The sequence below is a fragment of the Cervus canadensis genome, chromosome 5, assembly GCF_019320065.1.
Source record: "Cervus canadensis isolate Bull #8, Minnesota chromosome 5, ASM1932006v1, whole genome shotgun sequence".
NCBI lineage: Eukaryota > Metazoa > Chordata > Mammalia > Artiodactyla > Cervidae > Cervus > Cervus canadensis.
The window spans coordinates 27,961,027-27,984,660 of NC_057390.1; the positions used below are offsets into that span (position 1 = coordinate 27,961,027).

A 23,634-nucleotide genomic window follows, 5' to 3' on the forward strand; every position below is an offset into this window, starting at 1 on the left:
AGGAGCCTGGCTGGCTACAGTCCATGGGGTTGCAAAAGAGGCGGATATGACTTAGCAAATAAACAACAAGAGTCTACTTAGAGTCTCTATAGATAATGATTTTTAAGTCAACATTTTTCATACAGGCTAAAACATATTCTATTAGGTTACAGCTTCCTTTAGTTACATTTTATTCACCTTGATTAGATTCCGGTGTTTTCAAGCATGTCAGTGATTTCTTAGTAATGTGATCTCTTAGTAATGACCCATATTGCAGATGACTAATGATGATTATGGTTTCATTTTCATGACTTTAGTTCTCAACATGTAGCGTTATGTCAAATTATTAGGGTGTCCTACTAGAGTTCCCCTATATTTATTAACTGCATTCCCAGATGCTGACATTGGGAAGCTGGAAGGAGCAATTCCACTTTGAGGATGGGGACAGGGAGGGTCAGGACAGTTTTCTTAGGTGAGGAGGTGACAGGAGCATGTGTGTTTGAGGTTCAGAGGGAATATGGGTAGGACAAGGTATTCCATGCAGCCTTCTCTAGTCCTCAGGCGGTAGACAGCATATGAATTCCCATGGCACTTAGCATATATGTCTCTTCAGGGGGCCATCTTTGGGCCTGTGTATCCCATTTGATCATAACAACAACCTCTGAAGTAGGTGATATTATCTACCCCTCCTCCTGCCTTTGCTATTAACAGACACATTGAAATGACTTGTATGAGTTACACGCACAGCCCAGGAGAGCAATGCTGGACCTCAGACCAGGCCCACAGTCTCCAGATCTGTAAGTCATTATTCTAATTAGTGACTTCCCCTGCTGCCAGGGACTTACTAGGTTGCTTAACTGAACTAGTGACTCTCTGAAGGGAGATGTAGGCTGTTTGATTTTCCAGGAAGCACATAACACAGACTCCATAAAAGGGTTGACATGTCAGCTTGGACAGGACTCAGCTTACTCGGTGACTTAGGGTGGTGCTGAGAGCTGGAACCTCACAGGTTCCTGGCGATTTGACCAGACACTAGGGTCCACACCTCTGCGGTTGAAAACCACCTCCACCCCCATGCTAACTGGCCCAACTGCTCCAGCCACAGCCTCACCAGCACTTCACCCACTGCTCTGGGCTTGGCTGATGCTCTCTGCCCTATTTGGGGGACAGCTCCTGTCCCAGTGCTGCCTTCAAGTGTTTTAGAGGATCTATGAAAGAGAATGGACATTCGAAACTGCTAGAAGTGACAGGTTTTTCTTGAAAATGTTGTTTTGTCAAATGCTGCTTTTTGATCTTGTTGCTCTGGCTCTTGGCGTGTTTTGGCCAGTGTCACATTTTCTTCTAGACAGGTTCTCTGTAGTGGGCAATCCAGCTCCTGGATTGGCTGAGTTTCTGGGAGCACAAAGATGCTGGTGCAAATGTGGGTCCAATGAACCTTTTACAGGCAGCAGCTGAGAACTGCCTGTGCTGTGTGCAGGGCCGGGCGGCCACATCAAAGTCCACACGCATCTTGACTCTTTTTCACTTCTCAGGTCTCGTTAACCATTGTTTTAAAACAATACTTTTGGGGTCTATTGATTTAGCTATCTTCAGTTATTTTAGTAAAACCTCCAATTTCAGTTCTTGCCTGCCGTGGTAAACATGCACTTCGTAAGCAGCCAAATTTCTCAGTGTGTTTTTCACAAAGTCGATTTTCCCCTCCATCCTTCATTTCCTCCAATTTATTCCTTTGCGTCAACTCTCCTGAAACTGAGCAGAGAAGTTGTGCCATCGGGTGGGGTGATAAGTTTGCAGCCACCACACAGGCTGTGTCTGTCATTTAATCTTCCAACAGTTGAGTCCATTTTATAGAAGAAGGAAATGGAAACAGTAAGTAACTTGCCTGAGGCCACATAGCCAGTAAGACTGTGATTCAGAGATTTAAAAGGTCTGTGTCTAAAATCTACTGCTTGCTTAGAACAAAGAGGCCATGAGGGTCCTAAACTAGTTGATAGGAGAAACTGCCTTCCTGCCCACTTCTGCCCAACTCAACTGTGACTTTGGACAAATGATGAGTTTCTCTGAGCCACAGTTTCCTCATCACTATATTGGGAGCCAAAGGTTTGGTGGGCTGGTTGGACTAGTGTGGTAGCAGAAGCAAGTCGTTCTTGCTGTGAAGTGAAATAAGGCTGAAGTAGCGTGGTGCAGTCACTCCATAATAAGCCTGGCAAAGAGCTCTGCTGGGAGCCTCCTGTAGAACAAGGGGGCCAGAAATGGAGGGAGAAGATGAAGCAGGTTATGCAGAACAGGCAGAGTAGGGGGTTGAGACGTGCCTGAAGGAGGGTAAGTCGTGCTCCACAATGTGGAAGCGTATGATGGTGATGAACGCACCTCCTGAGGAGTGGATGTCTTGGGAGTTTCTGCCAGGGACTGTCTGCAGGGGAAGAGTATTTCTGCCATGTGCAAGCAACCCTCTGAATTTCATAGAAATCTGTGTGTGTGTGTGTACACATGTGTGGGGGTGCCCACAAGGACCTGGCTTTGCACACTTGTTAACCCATGTGTTTTCCTTAAATTAAGGTGAAATTCACACAATGTAACATTAATCATTTTTAAGTGTACAATTTAGTGGCACGTAGTACCTTTATGGGCTTCCCTGGTGGCTCAGATGGTAAAGAATTTGCCTGCAATGCAGGAGACTCCCATTCAATCTCTAGGTTGGGAAGATCCTCTGCAGAAGGGAATGGCCCTCCACTCCAGTATTCTTGCCTGTAGAATTCCATGGATGGAGGAGCCTGGCCGGCTACAGTCCGTGGGGTCGCACAGAGTCAGACATTACTAACACTTACACTTGACTTCTTTTCAGTACATTTACAATGTTGCACAACCACCGCCTCCGTCAAGTTACAACAGATATTGTGTGTACTTCCTAAAGGGTCTGTTCTGTGACAGTATTTGTGAATGGCCTTAGGTCATCCTGATTTTGCCTACCTGCCCGGAAGCCTCCTTCCCCCATCTGCCTGTATTGCGTGTTTGGCCAGGGAGTGTAGTTCAAGTATTCAGATTCTAAATATGTTTGCTAGTTATGATTTAACTCCTCTGTGTAGTGTGGCTGCCTCAGGTGGGCATGGAGAAAACCAGCGTTTCAGGCTTAATTAGAGGGTAGTTCCTGAGTCTTCTCTTGCTGTTTGTCCCTAGTATGTTAGAAGTCTGTGTGTAAAGGTGTCTGCCAATGAGAGACTTTAGTCATCATCAGGCTCTTCCTCCGGAGAAGGCAATGGCACACCACTCCAGTACTCTTGCCTGGAAAATCCCATGGACAGAGAAGCCTGGTGGGCTGCGGTCCATGGGGACGCTAAGAGTTGGACACGACTGAGCTACTTCACTTTCACTTTTCACTTTCAGGCACTGGAGAAGGAAATGGCAACCCACTCCAGTGTTCTTGCATAGAGAATCCTAGGGACGGGGGAGCCTGGTGGGCTGCCATCTATGGGGTCACACAGAGTCAGACACGACTGAAGTGACTTAGCAGCAGCAGCAGCAGCAGCCTCTTTCTCAGCCTCAAAGGCAAAGAATGTAGGTCTTAGTCCACAGCCAAGGAAAATGGTGTTTCCTCTGGATTTGGCCCATCCATAACTCCTAGTTCTACGTTGGCACCCTCACCCACGGGAAGCCCAGGTGACCTGCATCCACAGTGCCCAAGGGTCCTCTGCAGCTCAGGTGTTGGAAGGGTAGGAGGGCTGCTCCCCTGGAAGTGTCAGGCCTGCATTGAAATTATTCATGCCTGCACAGAAATAGTTAGCCCTGGGCAAAAACTAGTCCCCTGTGATAGAGGGACCACAGCATTGGGCAGAGTCCCTGAACAGTCTTCAGGGGCTGCAGAGATGGGGCCAGTTCAGTTCAATTCAGTCGCACAGTCATGTCTGACTCTTTACGACCTCATGGACTGCAGCACGCCAGGCTTCCCTGTCCATCACCGACTCCTGGAGCTTGCTCAAACTCATGTCCATCCAGTCAGTGATGCCATCCAGCCATCTCATCCTCGGTCATCCCCTTCTCCTGCCTTCAGTCTTTCCTAGCATCAGGGTCTTTTCCAATGAGTCAGTTCTTCACGTCAGGTGGCCAAAGTATTGGAGATGGGGCCAGTGAGTGGTAAATCCTTCTGTACTTACTTTGGCCAGGGGGTAAGGAGTGAAACTCCATGTATGGCTTAAATCCAACTAGGACTTACTTTAAGCTAAGTATGGGGTCGTGTGTCTGCATAGAGGAGAGGTAGGTGCTGAACTAAACCAGTTTTGGAAAGAGGGAACAAGCAGGAAAAGGATGTTGGGTAGACAGTCAATGATATCCTCCATAGATAGAATAGTGTAGAATAAGTAGAATAAGTGTCAAGACAATGGAAAAAAGGTGGCAGTGAAAAACAATAGCAGGAACTAAAATACTGGAAGAATCACTCAGTCTGAGGCTTTGCTCCGTAGAGCTCACCTTATTGTTTAGGAAGATGGGTTGGACAGGCAGTTGGATTCTGGGCAGAAAGTGGTAACAGCAACTTGAAAAATTCACCTGTTAGTGGAGAATTCAAATGCTTTACCCACTGTCTCCAGCTTTGTAGCTGGTGAAGGAGGGGCAGGCCTCTGTGATCTGGCTGCAATTGGCTCTTCTGACTTCACCTCCCACATGCTTTCCTCATTCATTCAGTGAGACTTTAAAAGCAGCTACTATAAGCCAGACTTTGAAGAGTTGTCCTCTGCCCTCAGGGAGTCCTGCGAAGGATACAGATTTAAAATAAAAAGAAAAGAGGCAATCTATTACAATGTAAGAAATGGGATGACAGAACAGGGATGACAATGGGATGACATTGTGTTACAGAGGGACCTTAATCTGAATTGCGGGTTTGAAGAAAGTTTGTTGGACCAAGAGATTTTTAGACCAAGGTTTGAAAGGTGAGTGTGAGGTACCCAGGTGAGGGATGTGGAGAAGGGACAACAGGCTGACTGGGCAAGTGGTTGACTTATTTTGTGTTTGATGTTGATACTGAGGCCTTCCAGAGTTCTGGTTTGATCCTGATTGAGTTGTGATGTCTTTTCATGAGATGGTGAACCTAGGAGGACTTGAAAATTTGAGGAAGAAGAAATGACTTCATTTTAGAAATGTGAAATTTCAGATGCATCTGGTTCAGCCAAAAGGAGACTTCCAGAGCTGAGTCAGAGGCAGAGAGCTTCTCCAGATACACTTTTCCATTGTCAACATCTTGAACTTAGTGGGCCCAAAATTGGTCTCATGCATTTTCTCCCTAATGTGCTTCTCCACCCTCAGTCTTCCTCATCGTTTGTAAAAGTCATTACCTATCCAGCTGCACACACTGAACCCTGGATTATTCCAGAAGCCTCCCCAACCGTTAGCTCCACATCCATCACCCAAACTTGAGTCTAATTCCAGAATCTATGTAGAATCCACCATTTCTCTAGCTATCAGCTGCTTCCACTTAATCTAAACCACCATCTTCTCTCACCTAAATTATTATTATACTGTCTCTCCTTATACTCCTGCCCACCTCATTCATTCACCACAAAGCAGACTGAATTGCCTTTTTTTAAAAAAAACAAATTACAAGACACTCAGTCCATAACTTTCCGTTGTAGTAAGCTCCACGGATCCAGGCGGGCTCCCTCTCCAATCTCACCTTGTCTTGCTGGCCTTTCCTGCGTTAGCATCTGTCAGGGCTTTCCTGCCGTGGGCCTTCTGCCCCTGCAATCATGTATCTGGCTCCTCAACACATCCCTCAGATCCCAGGTTAGACATCACTCCCTCCACGAGGTCTTTTCACACCAACCAGGCTAAAGCTGGTCATCCTGCTTGCCCGCTCTCCTGGCTCTTTTCCTTCTCAGCATATCCCAGTTTGCATTCATAATCATTTTTGTCCCAATTTGTTAAATACCTGACTCAGTGCCTCTCATTTATATATAATCTGGCTGCCTTGGGTCTTAGTTGCAACATCCAGGAACTTTCATTGCGGCGAATGGACTGTTTAATTGTGGCACGAACTCAGTTAGTTGCAGTGTGCTGGGCTTAGTGCTCAGCTGCGTGTGGGGTCTCAGTTCCCTGACCAGGGATCAGACCTGCATCCCCTGCATTGCAAGGTGGATTGTTAAGCACTGGACCGCCAGTCCAGTGGTTATTTATTAATTTTTTGGCTGCACTGGGTCTTCCTGGTGGTGCACAGTCTTTCTCTAGTTGTGGGGAGCCAGCTTAGTTGCCCCAAGGCATGTAGGATTTTAGTTCTCCAACCAGGGATCGAACCCATATCCACTGCATTGAAAGGCAGATTCTTAACCACTGGACCACCAGGGAAGTCCTTGGTATTGATACATTGGATCCACACCCCCCACCCTTTTATTTATTTACTTGGCTGTGCCATGTCTTAATTGAAGCACTCAGGATCTTTTATCTTCATTGCAGCATGCAGGATCTTTAGTTGTGGCATATGGAATATAGTTTCCTGACCAGGGATCAAACCTGGGCCCCCTGCATTGGGAGAACAGTCTTGGCTACTGGACCACCAGGGAAATCTCTTTCTCCCCTTTTGATAACAATTTTTAAAATAGAGTTCTCCTATACTTATCTTCAAATGAATAGGTAACATAACCACTCTGTAAGTAAGTAAAGTCTCTCAGTCGTGTCCGACTCTGCGACCCCATGGACCGTAGCCTACCAGGCTTCTCCCATGGGATTTTCCAGGTAAGAATGAATACTGGAGTGGGTTGCCATTTCCTTCTCCAGAGGATCTTCCCCACCCAGGGATCGAACCCGGGTCTCCCACATTGTAGGCAGACGCTTTACTGTCTGAGCCACCAGGGAAGTCTAACCTCTCTGTATACATAATTTTAAATCAGTGTTACAACCTGGCAGTAGTAAGAAGGAGAAATAAAAGGAAAGTAATTCATAATAAAAGCATTTATGTCAGTATTAAATTCCTAAGTTCCCAGGGCTGAGTACTTCAGAAATCATAATGAAGTCATCAGGTGAACAACTGTAGCAATAACGCCAAAAGTTCACTAACAGGGTTGTGTTTTAGTGGCAGTTAGGGTACTAGAAGTAGTATTGCCAGTGGTGCACAATTTTCTGTAGTGGTAAGCAACTCCTGTAATGTTTGAACAACACCAAGGAAATCTACCTTTGTCTCACATGCAGCAGAGATAGGTCCCAGAGTCACTCAGTGCCTAGCAAGATGCACTCATCAATCATGCGGGACCCAGGACCAGTTTTCATTACACAGGTCAGGTAGCACCCTGGCTCCCAACCCCTAAATGCTGGTAGGGTTCCCACATTCATGTGGACAATCAAAAATAACTCCTGCATGTTCCCAGTGTCCCCTGAACCTGCAGGAGTCCTGCCCTAGTGGGGAAGCACTTGCCTCTGCCGTACGGTGAACTCCACGAGGGCCGGGTACACGACGGTTTCTCGTTGGAGCACAGGGTTTTAGCACCTAGTGGGTAGTATTTGTTGGAATAGATGAATGCATGACTATTCTATCAATGTGAAATTTGTACCGAAAGAAGTTAGAAAAGGAACACACTGCCCAGAAGTGTGACCTGACATTGACCATCCTTCTGCCTGCCTTAGGCCAGCTGACCTCTGTTTTAGTGAAAGAGACTTGCAATTATAGCTCCAGACAATGTAGAATTGCAGCTCTAAATCCTTTACAATGAAGGAAGTCATCTCACCACGCACGAAAGAAATTGCACTGCCTCTGAAGTTGTGGTTTGTCTTTTTTTGGAAAGTCAGGCTTGTCTTGTTGAAGAGCTCAAAACACTTGACCAGCTCTCTCATTTATCTTAACATGTGTATGCTATATTTATTCTCCCCTCACAGATGGGGAAATGAAGCTTGCCGAAGGGCCATATTTAGCTAAGTCTTGATCCCCTGCCTTGGGGGGTCAGCTTAGATAAAAACAGTACCCTAAAACTCAATTTTTATTCGGTAGTTTAAACCTCCACCCACATGAAATCTGTTACTAGGGCTGCTCACAAGGGTAAAAAGTGTTAGTGTGAGCGTGTCTCACCATGTGATGTGGCAATCTAGTTCAGTCCTCTCCTTCTAGAGATGAGGAAGTACAGGTTCATGAGACGTGGTTAGATAACGGCACAGTCCGTGCTTCAGCTGGTTGTCTTTCTGCTACCACATATTTACATTTCTCTCTTTTTCTCTCCAGCTAACCTAAACAGGAATTACAACCAGTCAGGCAGCCAAAAGCAAAATAATAATGGAAAAGAAGCCAAAGATCTAGTTCACTAGCTCCTAGATAATTAGTAAATTAACTGGGAAATGGATTTATTCTAATCAAAATATATGAAGATGACAGTTGCTTAAAGTTAGAAGCTGAGCCTTCAATTTTAAGAACTCTTTCGCCAGGAACTAATCAGGCTTATGATAAGTAAACACCATTTCACAGCTGAACAGAAGATGTTTTTAAAAAAGGGAAGGAGGGAAGTAGGGAGGGTGGAAGAAAAGAAGAAAGGAAGGAAAAACGATGTTAAGGAAGTAAAAAATTTTTTTAAGTTTTTGAAAAACAATGACCTTTTAGGAATTTCTAGCACTTAAAAAAAATTCTCCCTAAATTTTATTTAGTCCAATAAACTCATCGTCAATGCATTCTGAACCAAACTTACCAAAATACTCCTCCAAAGAACCCAACCCAGCTTCCTTGAAAAAGTTATTTTTAAGGGGCTGAAGAGTGATATTTCAAAAAGTGACATGAAATCGACAAAAGAACTACACAAAGAAGATGAGGTTTCATAGACTGCTATTACCAAGAATTATAGAAATGTTGATAATTTGTAAGATTTCTGACAAAATACTTTTCATCTTCAGAAGCTAGCTTCAGTCCATGTGTCCTCCTGGCTTTAGTGTGGCACCCTTTGGGGGATGGAGTGGTTCAGGAGCCATGCCTGCTACCTATTTTGGGCTTCTCACCAGAAACAGATGTTTCAGATGGAGATGACTACTCCTTCATTTACCACAAGCCACCAGTTGTCAAGGACATTCTTACTCAGTTGCCTTACATTTTATATATCTTGAAGTAGTCAGAAGCTGTTTTAGACTTTAGAAGTCTGGGACTTGACTGTTAAAAGAATTATTCAATTGTGGTCCCACTTCGCATTATAGATTGTTGAAGAGGAAAACGCTTACAGGTTTTGATAAATAACTATTTTCTAAATCAAAGTAACATCCTGGATTATTCAGAAGCATAATATATTCTTATAGCACTTTATAGTCTTCAAAGCACTTGTCATTGATAATCTCCCATTTTACAAACTAATAGATGAAAGCTCTAAGAAATAAATGATTTGACGAAGGGCACATGCTAACACGTCACATATGTTCCAATCCTCCCCCGCCCCCCCCTCCCCCCCGCCCCACGTAAGGGCCAACTCAAATGCCACCTCTTCTAAGAAGTCTTTTCTTAGCGCCTCCTAATTACTGCCCTTGGTTTTCACCACTTTCTGACTTGTAATATAATGTCCGCATAGGTTTGTTTCCCTTGCTGTGAACTCCCTAAGAGCAAAAACTGTTATAAACGTTTTTGTCTCTTCTCCATCAATTCTTCCTCCTCAGTGCCAACCTTAGCATGTTCTCTCATCAGCACCACAGTTTCTTCTGTTCTAGGCTATGGCTTTGAGGTATGCAAAGTTCTAGTGAGGTACCTGGGCACACCATGGGTGTTGTTGCTCATTCAAGCTCGTTGCGACATTTTTAACATGCAGATGTCTTATGAGCATTTTGCAAATGTTTATAAAGCGTGTTATAAGTTAGAAATGGCTGGCTCTTGTCCTTACTTCATTTCCCTGATGGTTGCACATTCTGGACACATGTAGGTGCTTACTAATGTCTTTTTGATTAAGCATTTATATGTTCACCTGCTGCAGTTTACACTTTTCTTTCTCCCATTGCTGTATCTATCTTTTTCTGTATTCATGTCTTGAATTCCCAACTAAATATGAGCTCCAGAGGGGATGACTCTTTCTTTTATTTGTGTGTACATGTCCTTGGAACATCTTTGCTAATTTTCAGTGACCAGTATATGATAGAATACCACAAAAACCATGGCAGAGGCTACACCACCCAATGTGAGTGGTTTGCTTAAAGTACATATTTTGGATATGTAGTTTAAGTAGGTGTACACATTCTAAAAACTTGTATTTTAAAGAGAACTCACTAAAGTGGGAGGGAGCACTCAGGTCCCCACAAAGGGAACCAAGGTGGTGCAGAAGTGGGCACCCTGAAGAACACTGCTGGCTGAGCTGGGCGGTAAAGGCGTCTTCTGACTGGTGGCCAGTTCTCTGTTGCACCTGATTGTTGTGCACCAGTTCTCTGTTGTGTCCTCTCAGAGCATGTTTCACTGGTCTCACTGTCTTGGGCTCTTGTCAGATCGTCAGCTGTGGTACTGTTGAAGGGTGAAGCCTGTCATCCTCACAGGTCGAGCGCTCTTGATGAGCACGGAGAGTCTAACCCATCACTGAGCTACCGGAACCCACTGTGAGGAAATGGATCCCACTGGTCCTCAGCCAGCTGCTAAGAAACTAAAGCTTTGACTAAGCAGTTCGGCAATCCTGTTGACCAAGTTCACCATTGTTTTTCAGCTTTTGACGTAAGACACTTGTCTTTAATACGCTGAGAATATTTCAATTACCAGGCTACAATATTTAAATATCTACCTTAAAAAAATTTTTTTTGGACTAAAATATGATTAACTTGTGAATTAGGAGGACACGAGAATGGACTTTGAGGAATTAGGACTTTTAAAAGAAAGGGCAGTTCCGCATTTAACTTTCTTTGTGTTGTCAAATTTTAAATATATAGCTGGGGAGGAAAGGGTTACATGCATCAATTTATTTATCCCCAAATCTAAAATTGCACATTGTGTTTTCTCAAGATACTGCACAGTGGATGTAAACAATTTTATATGATGCATGGTACAGTATGCACAGGGAATCATTTTTTTTAAAATTTGTTATCTATTATTAGACTTCTAATTACTTAGGCTAGATGGAAGCAGAAAGATTTCATTCTGATAATCACTACCAATGGTTTAGCTGGAGATTATAGGCAGAAGTTTATATTAGATAGTTCAGACTTAAGTAACATTTCTTTCCAAGGAGTTCTAAACACAGTAGTCTTTTTTTTTTTTCAACCTCAGTTCTTCATATTTTAACTTTTGTAACAAAAATCTAGAATTTAGCAAATCTAGAAATGATTAGTCTAGGTTCCTTCCTTTGTGCCCACGTCTCTCATTGAGGTTATGAAAAGAATGCTTGCAGTAGACTTATGTGCTATAGAATATTTGGATGAATGTTTAGCATTTCTAGAGAACTTTCCATTCAGTTACTTTTTGTCTTCCCTCATAGCTCAGTTGGTAAAGAATCTGCCTGTAATGTGGGAGACCTGGGTTCGATCCCTGGATTGGGAAGATCCTCTGGAGAAGGAAAAGGCTACCCAACCCTGGAGAATTGCATGGACTGTATAGTCCATGGGGTCACAAAGAGTCGGACATGACTGAGCGACTTTCACTTTCACTTTCAATACCCTCCTCAAGAAAGAGTGCACGTTCTGTTTCCCTGATGAGATACATTTCTCATTTTAAAAATCTAATTTGATTTTCTTGAAAAATATATAATTCTTTTGGGGGGTTACATTATAAATAGTCTTAAGGCTCTTGAGTCCCCAAATGACTAATTAGTACAGTAATAATACACCATTCTCTTATAGTAATCTGAAAATTATACTGTCCTCAAGAGACCTCAGTTTCATTTGTGTGTTTTGATGCCAGGCTAGAAAATTTGTGTTTCTCACTAGAAGAGTTTCTTCCCTGTGGTTGGAGAGAGAGATGCAGAGCCAGAACTGATATGGGATTGATGGGACCCTGTGTGGATGGCAGAGAGTAGGAGAACCAGTTTCCCGTGAGATTGAAGAATTTATGTTAAAGCATTGAAAGAATTTTTTATGTGCCTGGCACTCTACTGAGTGCTTTAATTGCATTATCTCATTTATTCCTCATAATCCTATGAGACAGTATCCTCATTTCTAATTCTGTGAAAACTAGATCTCAAAATATGGTGGAGGAAGAATTTGTAGCAAGAACCCCACCCTCCTTCCCTGACCATGCTGTGGGCAAGTTTGCTCAGGAACAGACAGCTGCTAGGTAGAATGCTAAGATCAGATGCTGTCCCTTTAATTCTCCTTCTTAACATGCAGTTTGAAATTGGAGTAGAGTACAGAAAGTATACTTAATGCAACAGATTGTACTATTTAACACTCAAACTGATGTTTGTTTGTTCTTGCTTACCTAGTTTTTTTATTGGGGTATGTGTTTCTGCTGTTCAGCAAAGTGAATCAGCTGTGTGTATACACATAGCCCCTCCGTATTGGACCCCCATCCCACCCTCTCGGTCATCTCAGAGCCCTGGGCTGAGCTCCTTGCCCTCTATAGCAGCTTCCCACTAGCTATCCATTCTACGTGAATGGACTCAAACTGATTTTTAAAACATGTTTTTTATAATCATCCTTTTGTAACTGACTGGGGTGCCAACAGGTTTCACACCCATTCTACTTGAGCTCATCATTAGTAACTTCTTAACACTAGAGCTCTGCTTTTGAAACCAGTTAGAAGCCTCCACTTTTAAAAACAAATGTTCAAGAAGACTGGGGGTGGCATTTCCCGTCTTGTCCCAAGCCAACACCTGAGAAATCTTTCAATACCCTTGGCCCCAGACTGCACATGTGCCCTTAGAAAGCACTGCAAAAAACCAGAAGGGTTAACTCCAAAGTCAAGAGTTTGAGATAATAATATGCTTGAGTGTAACACTGTAGTAAGAAAAATGTCAGAAGATGACATGAAAGGAAAATCGTCCCATGAGAGAAATACTACCACTGAAACTCCTAGTGGAAGATATTTTTAATACGCCTTTAGTTCCACATTCATGCAGTTCTAGTAGTGAAGGGTCATTTAAGAGGGGTGGCAGCTTAGGCCAAAAATAAAATTTCCTTGAAACCAGAGGAGAGGCTCGCCGTGACAAAAATGGAATCCTGATTCTGCTCACTCCCTGGAATGTAAGCAAGCAGAATTTTGTGTCCTAGGAAATAACCTAAGCAAACAGGATATTCACTGCCTTTCGTGATGGAGAGATGTTAAAACAGCCATTGATAGTGCAGCTCTTCTGTAAAATATGAAGCAGCAGTTTAAAATTGTATGTCTGTCAAAAGGTTGAAGGCAAAAGGAGAAGGTAGCAGCAGAGACTGAGATGGTTAGATAGTATCACTGACTCAATGGACATAAATTTGAGCAAACCCAGGAAATAGTGCTTCCCAGGTGGCGCTAGTGGTAAAGAACCCACCTGGCAATGCAGGAGATGTAAGAGATGCGGGTTCAATCCCTAGGTTAGGAAGATCCCTGGAGGAGGGCATGGCAACCCACTCCAGTATTCTTGCCTGGGGAACCCCATGGACAGAGGAGTCTGGCAGGCTACAGTCCATAGGGTTGCAGAGAGTCAGACACCACTGAAGTGACTTAACACACACACATGCACATATATATATAATCACACATGTATACTCATTATATATATGTGAATCACTTTGTTATACACCTGAAACTAACACAGCATTGTAAGTCAGCTACACTTCAGTTTAAAATCATATGGCAGTCTAGTGTGTTCTAGTCTGGCACCAGCTCCAAGACATGCTGAAAGGTGCAGAACAACATGGATTGCATGGTCTCTTCTATGTACAGATGTTTAAATACATACAGCTGTAGGCATATACATGCACAAAAAACAACAGAAAAGACACATCTGAAAAATCTACAGTTCAGGAAAGGAATGGAAACTGGGGAGTAAGAAGGATTTTGTAGATTTATTCCATATGTTTCTATCTTTAATTTTTCACACAAACATGCACATGTAACATACACACAATTAAGAAAACTATATTAACAGGGAAAACAAAGATTTAAGGTCTCAGTGAAGATGTATAGTGGTTAAGGCATGGATTCTAGAGTGAAGCTGCCAGTGTTTGAATCCTGTTTCCTTTACTTGCTTATTATGCTTCCTTACACAAGTCATTTAACTTGGGCGCCTCAGTTTACGCAAATGCAACAGAGAGAGTGGTTGTAGTTGTCATGTAGTTGTTACAAGAATTAAATAAGTAACAGGAGAGAGCATATTTGTATGTTTACATAGTAACATTCAGTATATAATATTAGTTATTATACATGACTATACCTAGATATTTAGCCACAATCAATTCTGTGTGCAAACTTTTCAGGTAAAGATGCTTCCAGTGAGAACTGTGGTCATAACAATGTATTTTCTCAAAGTTTTCCTGTAGTTGTTAATGATATCGTCATGTTTTTACCCCCCTGGTGTTCAGAACTTCTAAAAGAAGAACAGCAAAAATGAATGGAATTATGCTGTTTGATGTAGAATGCCATACATTTCATTTGTGGAATAGTCCCAACCATGCTTTTTTGACCATCTAATCTAATGTACATATTTATTAGTAAATTCACAGTGATGGAAATAATGAGGTTTTTCTTTCTTCCTTAGGAAGACTATGATCGTCTGAGGCCTTTATCTTACCCAATGACTGATGTCTTCCTTATATGCTTCTCTGTGGTGAATCCAGCCTCATTTCAAAACGTGAAAGAGGAGTGGGTACCAGAACTTAAAGAATACGCACCAAATGTACCCTTTTTATTAATAGGAACTCAGGTATGTATGCTTTGATTTTACCTGTTCAAGAATAACCTTTCTGGCCTGCCTCGTGATGTTGCTCTTAGATGATGGCCCCAAGGTTTAGCAAATGAGATACATGTTTAATCTCAGTTGTTAGTTATAATAAATTCTGTCACACTTTTGGGAAAGGTAGTGTCAAAAGAAAACAATCACTATATTAGTCCATTTTAAAAATCAAGTTCCTTTATAATTTTTTTTTTATATGTGGGGGTTAAATGGTACTACATGTTTTATCTTTAAAGACTGACGCTATTATGGGATGTTATCAACTTTTCTTAACTAGATTGATCTCCGAGATGACCCCAAAACTTTAGCAAGACTGAATGATATGAAGGAAAAACCTATATGTGTGGAGCAAGGACAGAAACTAGCAAAAGAGGTAATGCAACCTTTACGGAATTTAAAAATAAATGTAAATGAAGCTAAGGTAGTAATAGAAGCAAATATTTATTGTGCGTTTACCATATGCCAGGCACTGTGCTGAGTGTTTTACATGCATTCAATCATTTAATTGTTGCATCAGCTTGGTGAGGTCGATTGACCAGTTGCTCTGAAGGAGAAAACAGAGGCATGGCAATGTCAGATAACTTGTCAGGTAGCTTGTAAGGTCCTGCAGGTAATAAATGGCAGAGTTGAGTTCAGTAAAGACCTGACTGCAGCCTTCAAACCTGTGCTACACTGCCAACAATATTCTCCTAATAAGTCATGTCTAGAAAGAGGTGTCAGAAAAGAGGGCTTCTTAATCAGGCCCTGTCTTCAGTGAAGACTCATGGAGTAGGCTGTGGAGTGCAATTGGAGGGCAATTTAAATCTGCAGTTAAAAAACAAAAAATTATGGCTAGGTAGGAGAGGAAATGTGTTGCAGTCTTTTTATGAAAGGTGGAAAATATTATCATTCTAAAAATATAACTCTGATGCACAAAATGCCTCCTAACTTATAGTCTTCCTATCCCCAAAGAAAGGCATACTTTTTTCTCCATTTGACCATAACGTTATTGGATTCTATTTTTAGATGTTATGACTTTAATAGGACTTTTGTGGAAATGGAATCTAACAAGGTCTTTTTAAAAACACTATCAAGAGGCAGAAAAAAGCAACAAAACTTTTTGGAGGATAGTGTTTCCTAAAGCAAAAGAGAAATAGTTTCACTAACAAGTCACTTTAGAAATTCCAAGTAGTAAATTCTGTCATCTTGGGAGAGAAGGAATTTCTAAATGTCATAAAGGTAAAAGTCATAAATGAAAACACTGATGATTTAACTACATAAAAACTTAATACATCAAAATGTCAGAAATAAAGTTAAAAGTCATTTAACAAACTTGACATTTATGGCAGAAAAATGGGTTAATATCCTTAGTGTTCAGGAGCCCCATTGCATATGGATTAATCAGAAAAAGACAAGTATACATATGTTGGGAATTATATATATATATATATGTGTGTGTGTGTATGATATATATATTCATATTATATATATATATATATTCATATTATATATATACATATATATGTGTGTATGAATATATATATATTCATACACTCCAATAGGAAAAGGGTCTCAGATTCTTCAAAAAATGCAGATTGCATCAATGATAAGATATACGTTCATACTCCTTAGTGGTCAACTGTAAGTTCAATTTCCATCTATAAAACTGGCAAAAACACTGTCCCAGCAGGACAAGGGCTTCCCTGGTGGCTCAGACGGTAAAGAATCTGCCTGCAATGAGGGAGACCTGGGCTGAATTCCTGGGTTGGGAAGATTGCCTGGAGAAGGAAATGGCAACCCACTCCAGTATTCTTGCCTAGAGAATTCCACGAACAGGAGCCTGGCAGGCTACAGTCCATGGGGTCGCAAAGAGTCGGACACCACTGAACGACTAACACACAGTGGGGCAAGGAAGTAGGTACTCTGTTGTTTTATTGGTCATTGAGTAAAAGCAGCCCCAGCAACATGCAAAAGCCTTAAAGTCATGAATGCTTTTGATCAAGCAATTCCATAGGTAAGAGTGTATCCTTAAAAAATTATATAGGATGTGCTTAAAGAGATGGCCATAAAGTTGCTGCATTGTTTGTAACAGCAAAAACCACAAAATCCTGCACCTATTAAAATTTTATACTAATATACCTATTACAATGTTCATGCTTATTATATAGTTTAAGGGGGAAAAATGGTTGCAGAACACTATGACCCCATTTTTAGACCTGTCAGCAGCATTTGGCACAATTGGTCCCTTCCTGAAATGCTTTGACTTGGCTTCCTTGAACGCCCTCTCTTGGGCTTTCTGCTCTCTCGTTGGCCTCTTCTCCTTCTCCTCGTCTCCCTGTCTCTGAATGTTGGAGAGTCCAGGGATCAGCCCTCAGCTTCTTGGATGTCTTTCTTTCTATATCCACACTCAGTCCTTTAGGACTGTTGAGCTTCTATCAGTTTTGTGGTTTGAACAATCTACTACTGAGCTTCCCAAATTCCCATCTGCAGCCTGGACTTCTAGACTTGGTAGTCCAACTTTTCCTCCAACAAGTCCATCCTGGTGGTAAGCATCTCAAAATTAACACATCCAATACAGAATTCCCAATTTTATCCTCCAGGCTTGTCTTCCCAGTTACTCAGGTTAAAAACCTTGAAGTCACACTTGACCTTGTTCTTCCTCTCATACCATACAGTGAACCCTTCAGCAAAACCTGTTTTGTTTTGTTTGTTTTTTTTTTTTGCTTTCGAATATATCCAGAATACCTATGTTCCTCACTGTCCCCTCCTTTGGCAGCCTGGTCCAGGCTCCTTCCCTCTCTGCCTGGATTAACTGGAACAGCTTCTCACTCACCCTTCTGCTTCTGTCTGTGTCTGTCAACCTGTTCTCAACACAGCAGCCATTGAGTCTTTAAAAATAGAAGCTGCATTAGCTCACTGCTCTGTGCACAATCCTCCAGTGGCTCCCCAGCTGACTTTGAATAAATAAAAGCCCCACTGTGGCATCCAGGCCCAGTCACCTCTGCCTCCTTCATTGTGCTCCAGACACACGGCCTCCATGCTGTTTCCCGTTTTCGGCCTCCAGGCCTTTGCCCTTTCACTGCTTCCTCTGCCTGGGAGTCTTCTTGATGTAGACATTGTTCATCCTTTCCTTTTAGATATCTGATCCAGTATCACTCTCTCAATGAGATCTTGCCTGACCTGTCTCCCTCCCTATCCCCATGGACTTATACAGTCCATGGGATTCTTCAGGCCACAATACTGGAGTGGGTAGCCGTTCCCTTCTCCAGGGGATCTTCCCAACCCAGGGATCAAACCCAGGTCTCCCACACCGCAGGCGGATTCTTTACCAGCTGAGCTACTAGGAAAGCACTTCCTTTTAGATCTCTGCTCCAATATCACTCTCTCAATGCGATCTTGCCTGAGCTGTCTCCACTCCCTATCTCCTTCCCCATTTTTCTCCAAACCACTTCTACCTCTGTATTTATTAATCCATGGTCTTCTTCCTCTAAAATACATTTCATTGAAAGTTGCATAGGGACTTAATTTTGTTCTTGTTGTAGGAAGGAACAAATTCCTTCCTCTGATTTGGCAAATCAGTGCTCTGTTAAGTTTTCGGTGAACGTATAGACGGATGGATGGATGGGGCCCCTCTCAGAGTAGAAGCCAAAGTCCTTACTCGAAGTCACTATCTTGAGGCTACCTCACTGACCTCATCTCTTGCCACTGCCCCTTCTCACCCTCTCCCCTGGCACTCTGGCTTCTGTCCTGCCCCCTGAATGTTCCAAGCATGTTCCTCCATCAGGGATCTTTACGTCCGTGGCTCTGTAGGCCTGGAAACCCTGCCAGCAGGTATCCCTCACTGCTCAGACTTTACCTTGTTGAGCAGCTTTCACTGACCATCACCACCACTGTCATCTGCACCCTCTCCCTCCCTTTTTTTTTAACCCATAGCATGTGCTACCATCTCCTCTATATTCCTCATGTGTTCCTCCCCCAGTAGAACTTAAGCAAATGTAAGCATCACACAGCAGGGGTTTTGCTCTTTTGCTCAGTTCATAGGTGATTCCCAGCACCTAAAAACAGTGCCAGGCATATAATGCTGCTGCTGCTAAGTTGCTTCAGTTGTGTCTGACTCTGTGCGACCCCATGGACAGCAGCCTACCAGGCTCCTCCATCCCTGGGATTCTCCAGGCAAGAACACTGGAGTGGGTTGCCATTTCCTTCTCCAATGCATGAAAATGAAAAATGAAAGTGAAGTTGTCAGTCATGTCCGACTCTTAAGAGACCCCATGGACTGCAGCCTACCAGGCTCCTCCGTCCATGGGATTTTCCAGGCAAGAGTACTAGAGTGGGGTGCCATCGCCTTCTCAGAGGCATATAATAGGTATCCAGTAAACATTTGATGATTTAAAGAATTTTTCAGAGAAAGTCTGAAAGGATATACACTAATATTTTAACAGTTAGCTATCTCTAGGGAATCATAAATATGATTTCATTCTTTTTGCATTTTATGATTTTCCTTATAATGGTATGTTTGTGTGGTACCAGTTATAAAAAAAAAGATTTTATATATTTGTGATTTTTTTTTCTCCCTCCCAGATAGGTGCGTGCTGCTATGTGGAATGTTCAGCTTTAACACAGAAGGGATTGAAGACTGTTTTTGATGAGGCTATCATAGCCATTTTAACTCCAAAGAAACACACAGTAAAAAAAAGAATAGGATCAAGATGTATAAACTGTTGTTTGATTACGTGAGAAACATCTTCAGTGGCCAAGGAAACTGTACATTTCTCTCAGAAAGCATATGAAATGCTACAGCTGTACCCAGACCTCTTATAATGAAGCAGTTTAAAACTTGAAAGGAAAAAAAAAACCAACCCTGTCCTCAGAATTCTATAAAAGTTCATTAAGAATGTTTCTTAAAGGTCCAAGAAGCAGCAAACAGCATCTGAAGCCACAATCTATTATAAATACTTTATTTCAACTAGAAGGTACAATCTCTCAGGGGTTTCATAGTTTAAAAAGCTACAATCACATCATGTAACAGTAAAAAACAGTGCTGTTAAGTGGAACTGCCTGGCTTAGACCATATACATTTCTGCACAGTCTTTATGGAATCTGCACAAAGAAATCTCTTCTCCCTTTGCTCCAATTAATTGTTCTTGTATGTGAGTTTCTTTCTATTCCAGTATATCCAGAGTGGTGAAATAACAAGGCCAGCCACGTAGCCAAAGGTTGCTCCAAGCGTGCAGGAGATGGGCCATTCCTGAGGAGAGAATGTATGAGATCAAAAAGAACAAATGTTTTATTATTACTTGAGCACAAGTGTAACCTAAATATTTCTATATTAAAGCTTAACGTGCTTTCTTAAAGAATGCCAAAAGTGTAATAAGGTCATAACTGCATTTATCATGAACACTAAAAATGTACACATTTTAGTTAATGTGCGTTCAACTATAACAAGGCTTCTGGCGATTGTAGATTTAGTTTGATGCTCCCCAGACTGCATGAGATACATGCTGAGATTACAGATTAAAAACTTTGGGTCAGACTTTGTCATAATCCTGGACTCAGCTCAGCTCTCTGAACTAGTTGGTAGGTTTTTAATTTCCACATTGGCTTGTATATCAAATGAGACAAAAAGTGTGTATGCTGACCAAACCACAAGAAACTTTAAATCATGTAAAGACAAATGACCTAGAATTCAAGCATGTTACATGGAATTTATAACAAAGCACCTGCTTTCATAATAAAACTGATGTCACCTTTCAGACATAGATATTGAAACCACAGTAGAAGTTACAGAACTACAACTTAACGTACACATCTACAGTATAAGTTAAATGACGTGCTGGCTTCCAAATACCCATTTTTCTCCAGTCATGTTACATTTCACAATATTACCTCTAGCCAGAAGTAAATAACATTGATTTATTGATCATCCGTGAGCAGTGCATGGTGGTCCTAAGGTGAAAGGTCCTGCTTTAAAAAAAATTTTTTTTCATGTTTATCTGTGAAGCTCATTTGGTATACTGGAGCCATTTCTAATTTTTCTCTAGGGAAACAGGCCGTATAACTGTGTTAGAGGTGAACCATCTTAATGATAGTTCTGTTACCTAATTAAGCTTCCTTGTTTGGTCTGCTGTTGATCTACCTTAGTCCAAATGCCATGCAACAGACAGTGTGTTAGGCAAAGATTCAGTGTGAACAACTGATGCAGTTCAGAGAAGCATAATCTAATACATAATTTCACCCCCCCCAGTCTTTCCTACATTTAAACTTGCTGTTGTCTAAATTATGATTTATGTCTTTGGTGAGCTTCTGTTAATTTCCATGATTTGAGCTTATAGCTATGTCTATTGCACAGATTGGGTAATGGAACACTAAACTTTTATACTTGAAAATGACAGCCTTAAATGCTCATAGCAGTCACAAATTTAGGATGTATTGTCTTGTATGTGAGCTTTGTAGAGGTTTTTTTAAAAATACAAGCATCATCTTCCCCATTGAAGAGTGGAGAATCTACTGGATAACTGGTCAGGAGCTTTCTTTCCTGAACTGGACAGTGGATATCTTCTTTTTCCCAAGAAGCAGTGGTTCGTGTTAAGTATCATGGCCTTATGTATGCTCAAATGGAATCTGATGTAACTTTCTCATTTAATTTTGGTCTGCTATTTTTAGATAGAACTGAAAGAATTGTATAACTCAATTAGTATATTAGCCAAGTTGTCCAACACATGATATAAAGGAATTAAGACAGTAAAGTATTATATATTTATTTCCAGCTTGCCTTTGGGGATTTGATGGGAATTTTTTCTTCCTCAGTTCACATATCTGAAACTCTTCACACTTGGTTTCCTAGCCAATAAAGTTAAAATCTAGAATTTGCCCTGCCCTAAGAGAAATGGACTAGGAATCTAGAAACACAAACTCTAGTGTCATCTGTTTCTTGATTGGGCCTCATTTTTCTCATCTTTTAAATATGGATTCTAATATCTCTTCCTATCAACTGCTATGATTTTCTTCTTTCTTACAGTAATCACTGTTGGACATTACCTTTTTGGCTTCATGTTCTTAAGATGGTAAAAATCCTGTATATAGATTACTAGAACTCTAAGCAAAGATGATTGTATCATCTGAACCTGAGGTGCCTTAGGTACTCTACTGACCTTGATGGGGTTTGGAGTTTCCCATTGCTTATGAAGAGCCTTTTCATTGCTTTGGTTCTTTAGTATCTCTCTCTCTCTTTTTTTTTTTTTTTTTTGCAAAACCCTTTCAGCCACTTTAACTAAAACCAAAGATTTCTTTTTTTCTGTTTATAAACAGATGATAGAAAAGTTGCCTTATTTTCAGAAGCATGTCTTCATTTAAAATTTAGGTTTCCACAGAAATTCAGGCTAATCACTGGAACAACATAGTGAAATATCTGGAAAATAAAATACTTCAAAAATATCTTACTGACATGAATTTTGCTAGTGAATGAAAATACAGTGCTTCAAATAAGATCATGTATGAATGAACTCAAACTTAGTTAAGTTTTTTTGCATGTAAGTAATCAGTTTGAAGTCCTTAAACATAGTTTTAGGGACTTCCTGACATCTTATTTAATATTTTGCTTATATCCTTATTCAATCTCTAAAGGTACATTTTAGGTTAGCCTATGTTGAATTATCATATTTCCAATAAGTAGAGCCTGAACTAATGGTTTTTATTGTGAACTATCTTAGTTACTTTAGGCATTGCTTCCATTTGATTTTAATTATTCAGTTTACGTACCAAATTGAATACTCGTTTGTTGGTTGTTGCTTTTTAAGTGATTGTTACTTTAACAGTGTCCCATCTCAACACATGGGGTTACAAATAAAATAATATGCATAGTTTACTACCTATGTAAAGTATTGAACTTCTTACCTTAGTAGTTTTTATTTAACACTCTATGTAAACATTTGGACTAACACTCGATTTTCCTGTGTTTCTCATCGCTGTGAGCTTATGCATCATCGGCCAATTGTGAGCACCTGCACTTTGGTAAAGAGCACATTGTCAAAGTATAGGGAGAATCATAATCCCTCATGAATCCAGCCAGATTCCAATTTGGGTTACTAAGTTCTATTTTAATCACTTTGTAATTTCAGTGTGGCTCTTTGTTTCCAAACACAAAGATACATTTACACACACATTCTTCAAATAGCTGCCATACCTCACCTCCAGTGGAATGCCAGAAATGAAGTAAATATGAAAAAGTTTAAAAGTTTTGCCTAAAGAGGGGTTAAAGTTTGAAACACTTGCTATTCAACATCTCAAGGAATCCATGCCATCAACAAATCAGAATGTTGGACTAGCTGTGGACACTGTTTGCTAGTGACAGGTCACACTCTCCTGCTTGATTGTCCTTAAGTAAGTAATCCTTATCTGTAACACAGTCATTTTTAACAAGAGATTTTCTTTATATAAGGGCAAACTTTCCTGATTTTTATAAACTGAGATAGGGATGGCACAGAGACTATTGGAGGGAGTTGAGGTCGGGGAGGGGCGGGAGGCTGCCAACAAACAACCTTTCCTCAAACGGTTTGCTACTAACCTTCTTGTAACTGCTTTAAAACAATTTAAAAACTATCCTGTGGCAACAGATCATACTGAATTGTCAAACAAGCCTAGATTTGTCACGTATTTTCATAAATAGACTTTGAAGTTTTCCATTTAAAAGTATCATCTCACATATGGAGATGTTTCTGTTTATCGTTCCTCATACTACAAATAGGATTAAAAACACACACACGGTATCTATTGAACAGACAATTCAACTCCGTTGCTATAAACATGTCTCCAAATGATGGTCGTCTGAGATGGAGCTATATAATTATCTTGTTTTGTTTAAGGAAAGTAGAAAACTCAAAGACATTCATGTAAAAGTCACAAG

General features: G+C 41.1%; 2 protein-coding genes across 5 annotated transcripts in view; one reads left to right on the forward strand and one right to left on the reverse strand.

Moving 5' to 3' along the window:
• The window catches only part of RHOQ (ras homolog family member Q), a 40,380-nt gene extending 17,784 nt beyond the window's left edge, over nucleotides 1-22,596 (forward strand). Inside the window, exons 3-5 of one of the 3 annotated variants that reach the window (XM_043468486.1) lie at nucleotides 14,559-14,723; nucleotides 15,031-15,126; nucleotides 19,318-22,596. In XM_043468486.1, coding sequence (XP_043324421.1) covers nucleotides 14,559-14,723; nucleotides 15,031-15,126; nucleotides 19,318-19,350 — 294 coding nt within the window. In that variant the 3' untranslated portion in view covers nucleotides 19,351-22,596. Of the gene's footprint in view, nucleotides 1-14,558; nucleotides 14,724-15,030; nucleotides 15,127-19,313 lie in introns of all 3 variants that reach the window. The other 2 variants (XM_043468484.1, XM_043468485.1) reach the window with 2 other exon arrangements.
• The window catches only part of PIGF (phosphatidylinositol glycan anchor biosynthesis class F), a 30,370-nt gene continuing 26,410 nt past the window's right edge, over nucleotides 19,675-23,634 (reverse strand). For both annotated transcript variants that reach the window (XM_043468482.1, XM_043468481.1), the window contains exon 6: nucleotides 19,675-19,980. In XM_043468482.1, coding sequence (XP_043324417.1) covers nucleotides 19,867-19,980 — 114 coding nt within the window. In that variant the 3' untranslated portion in view covers nucleotides 19,675-19,866. The remainder of the gene's footprint in view (nucleotides 19,981-23,634) is intronic.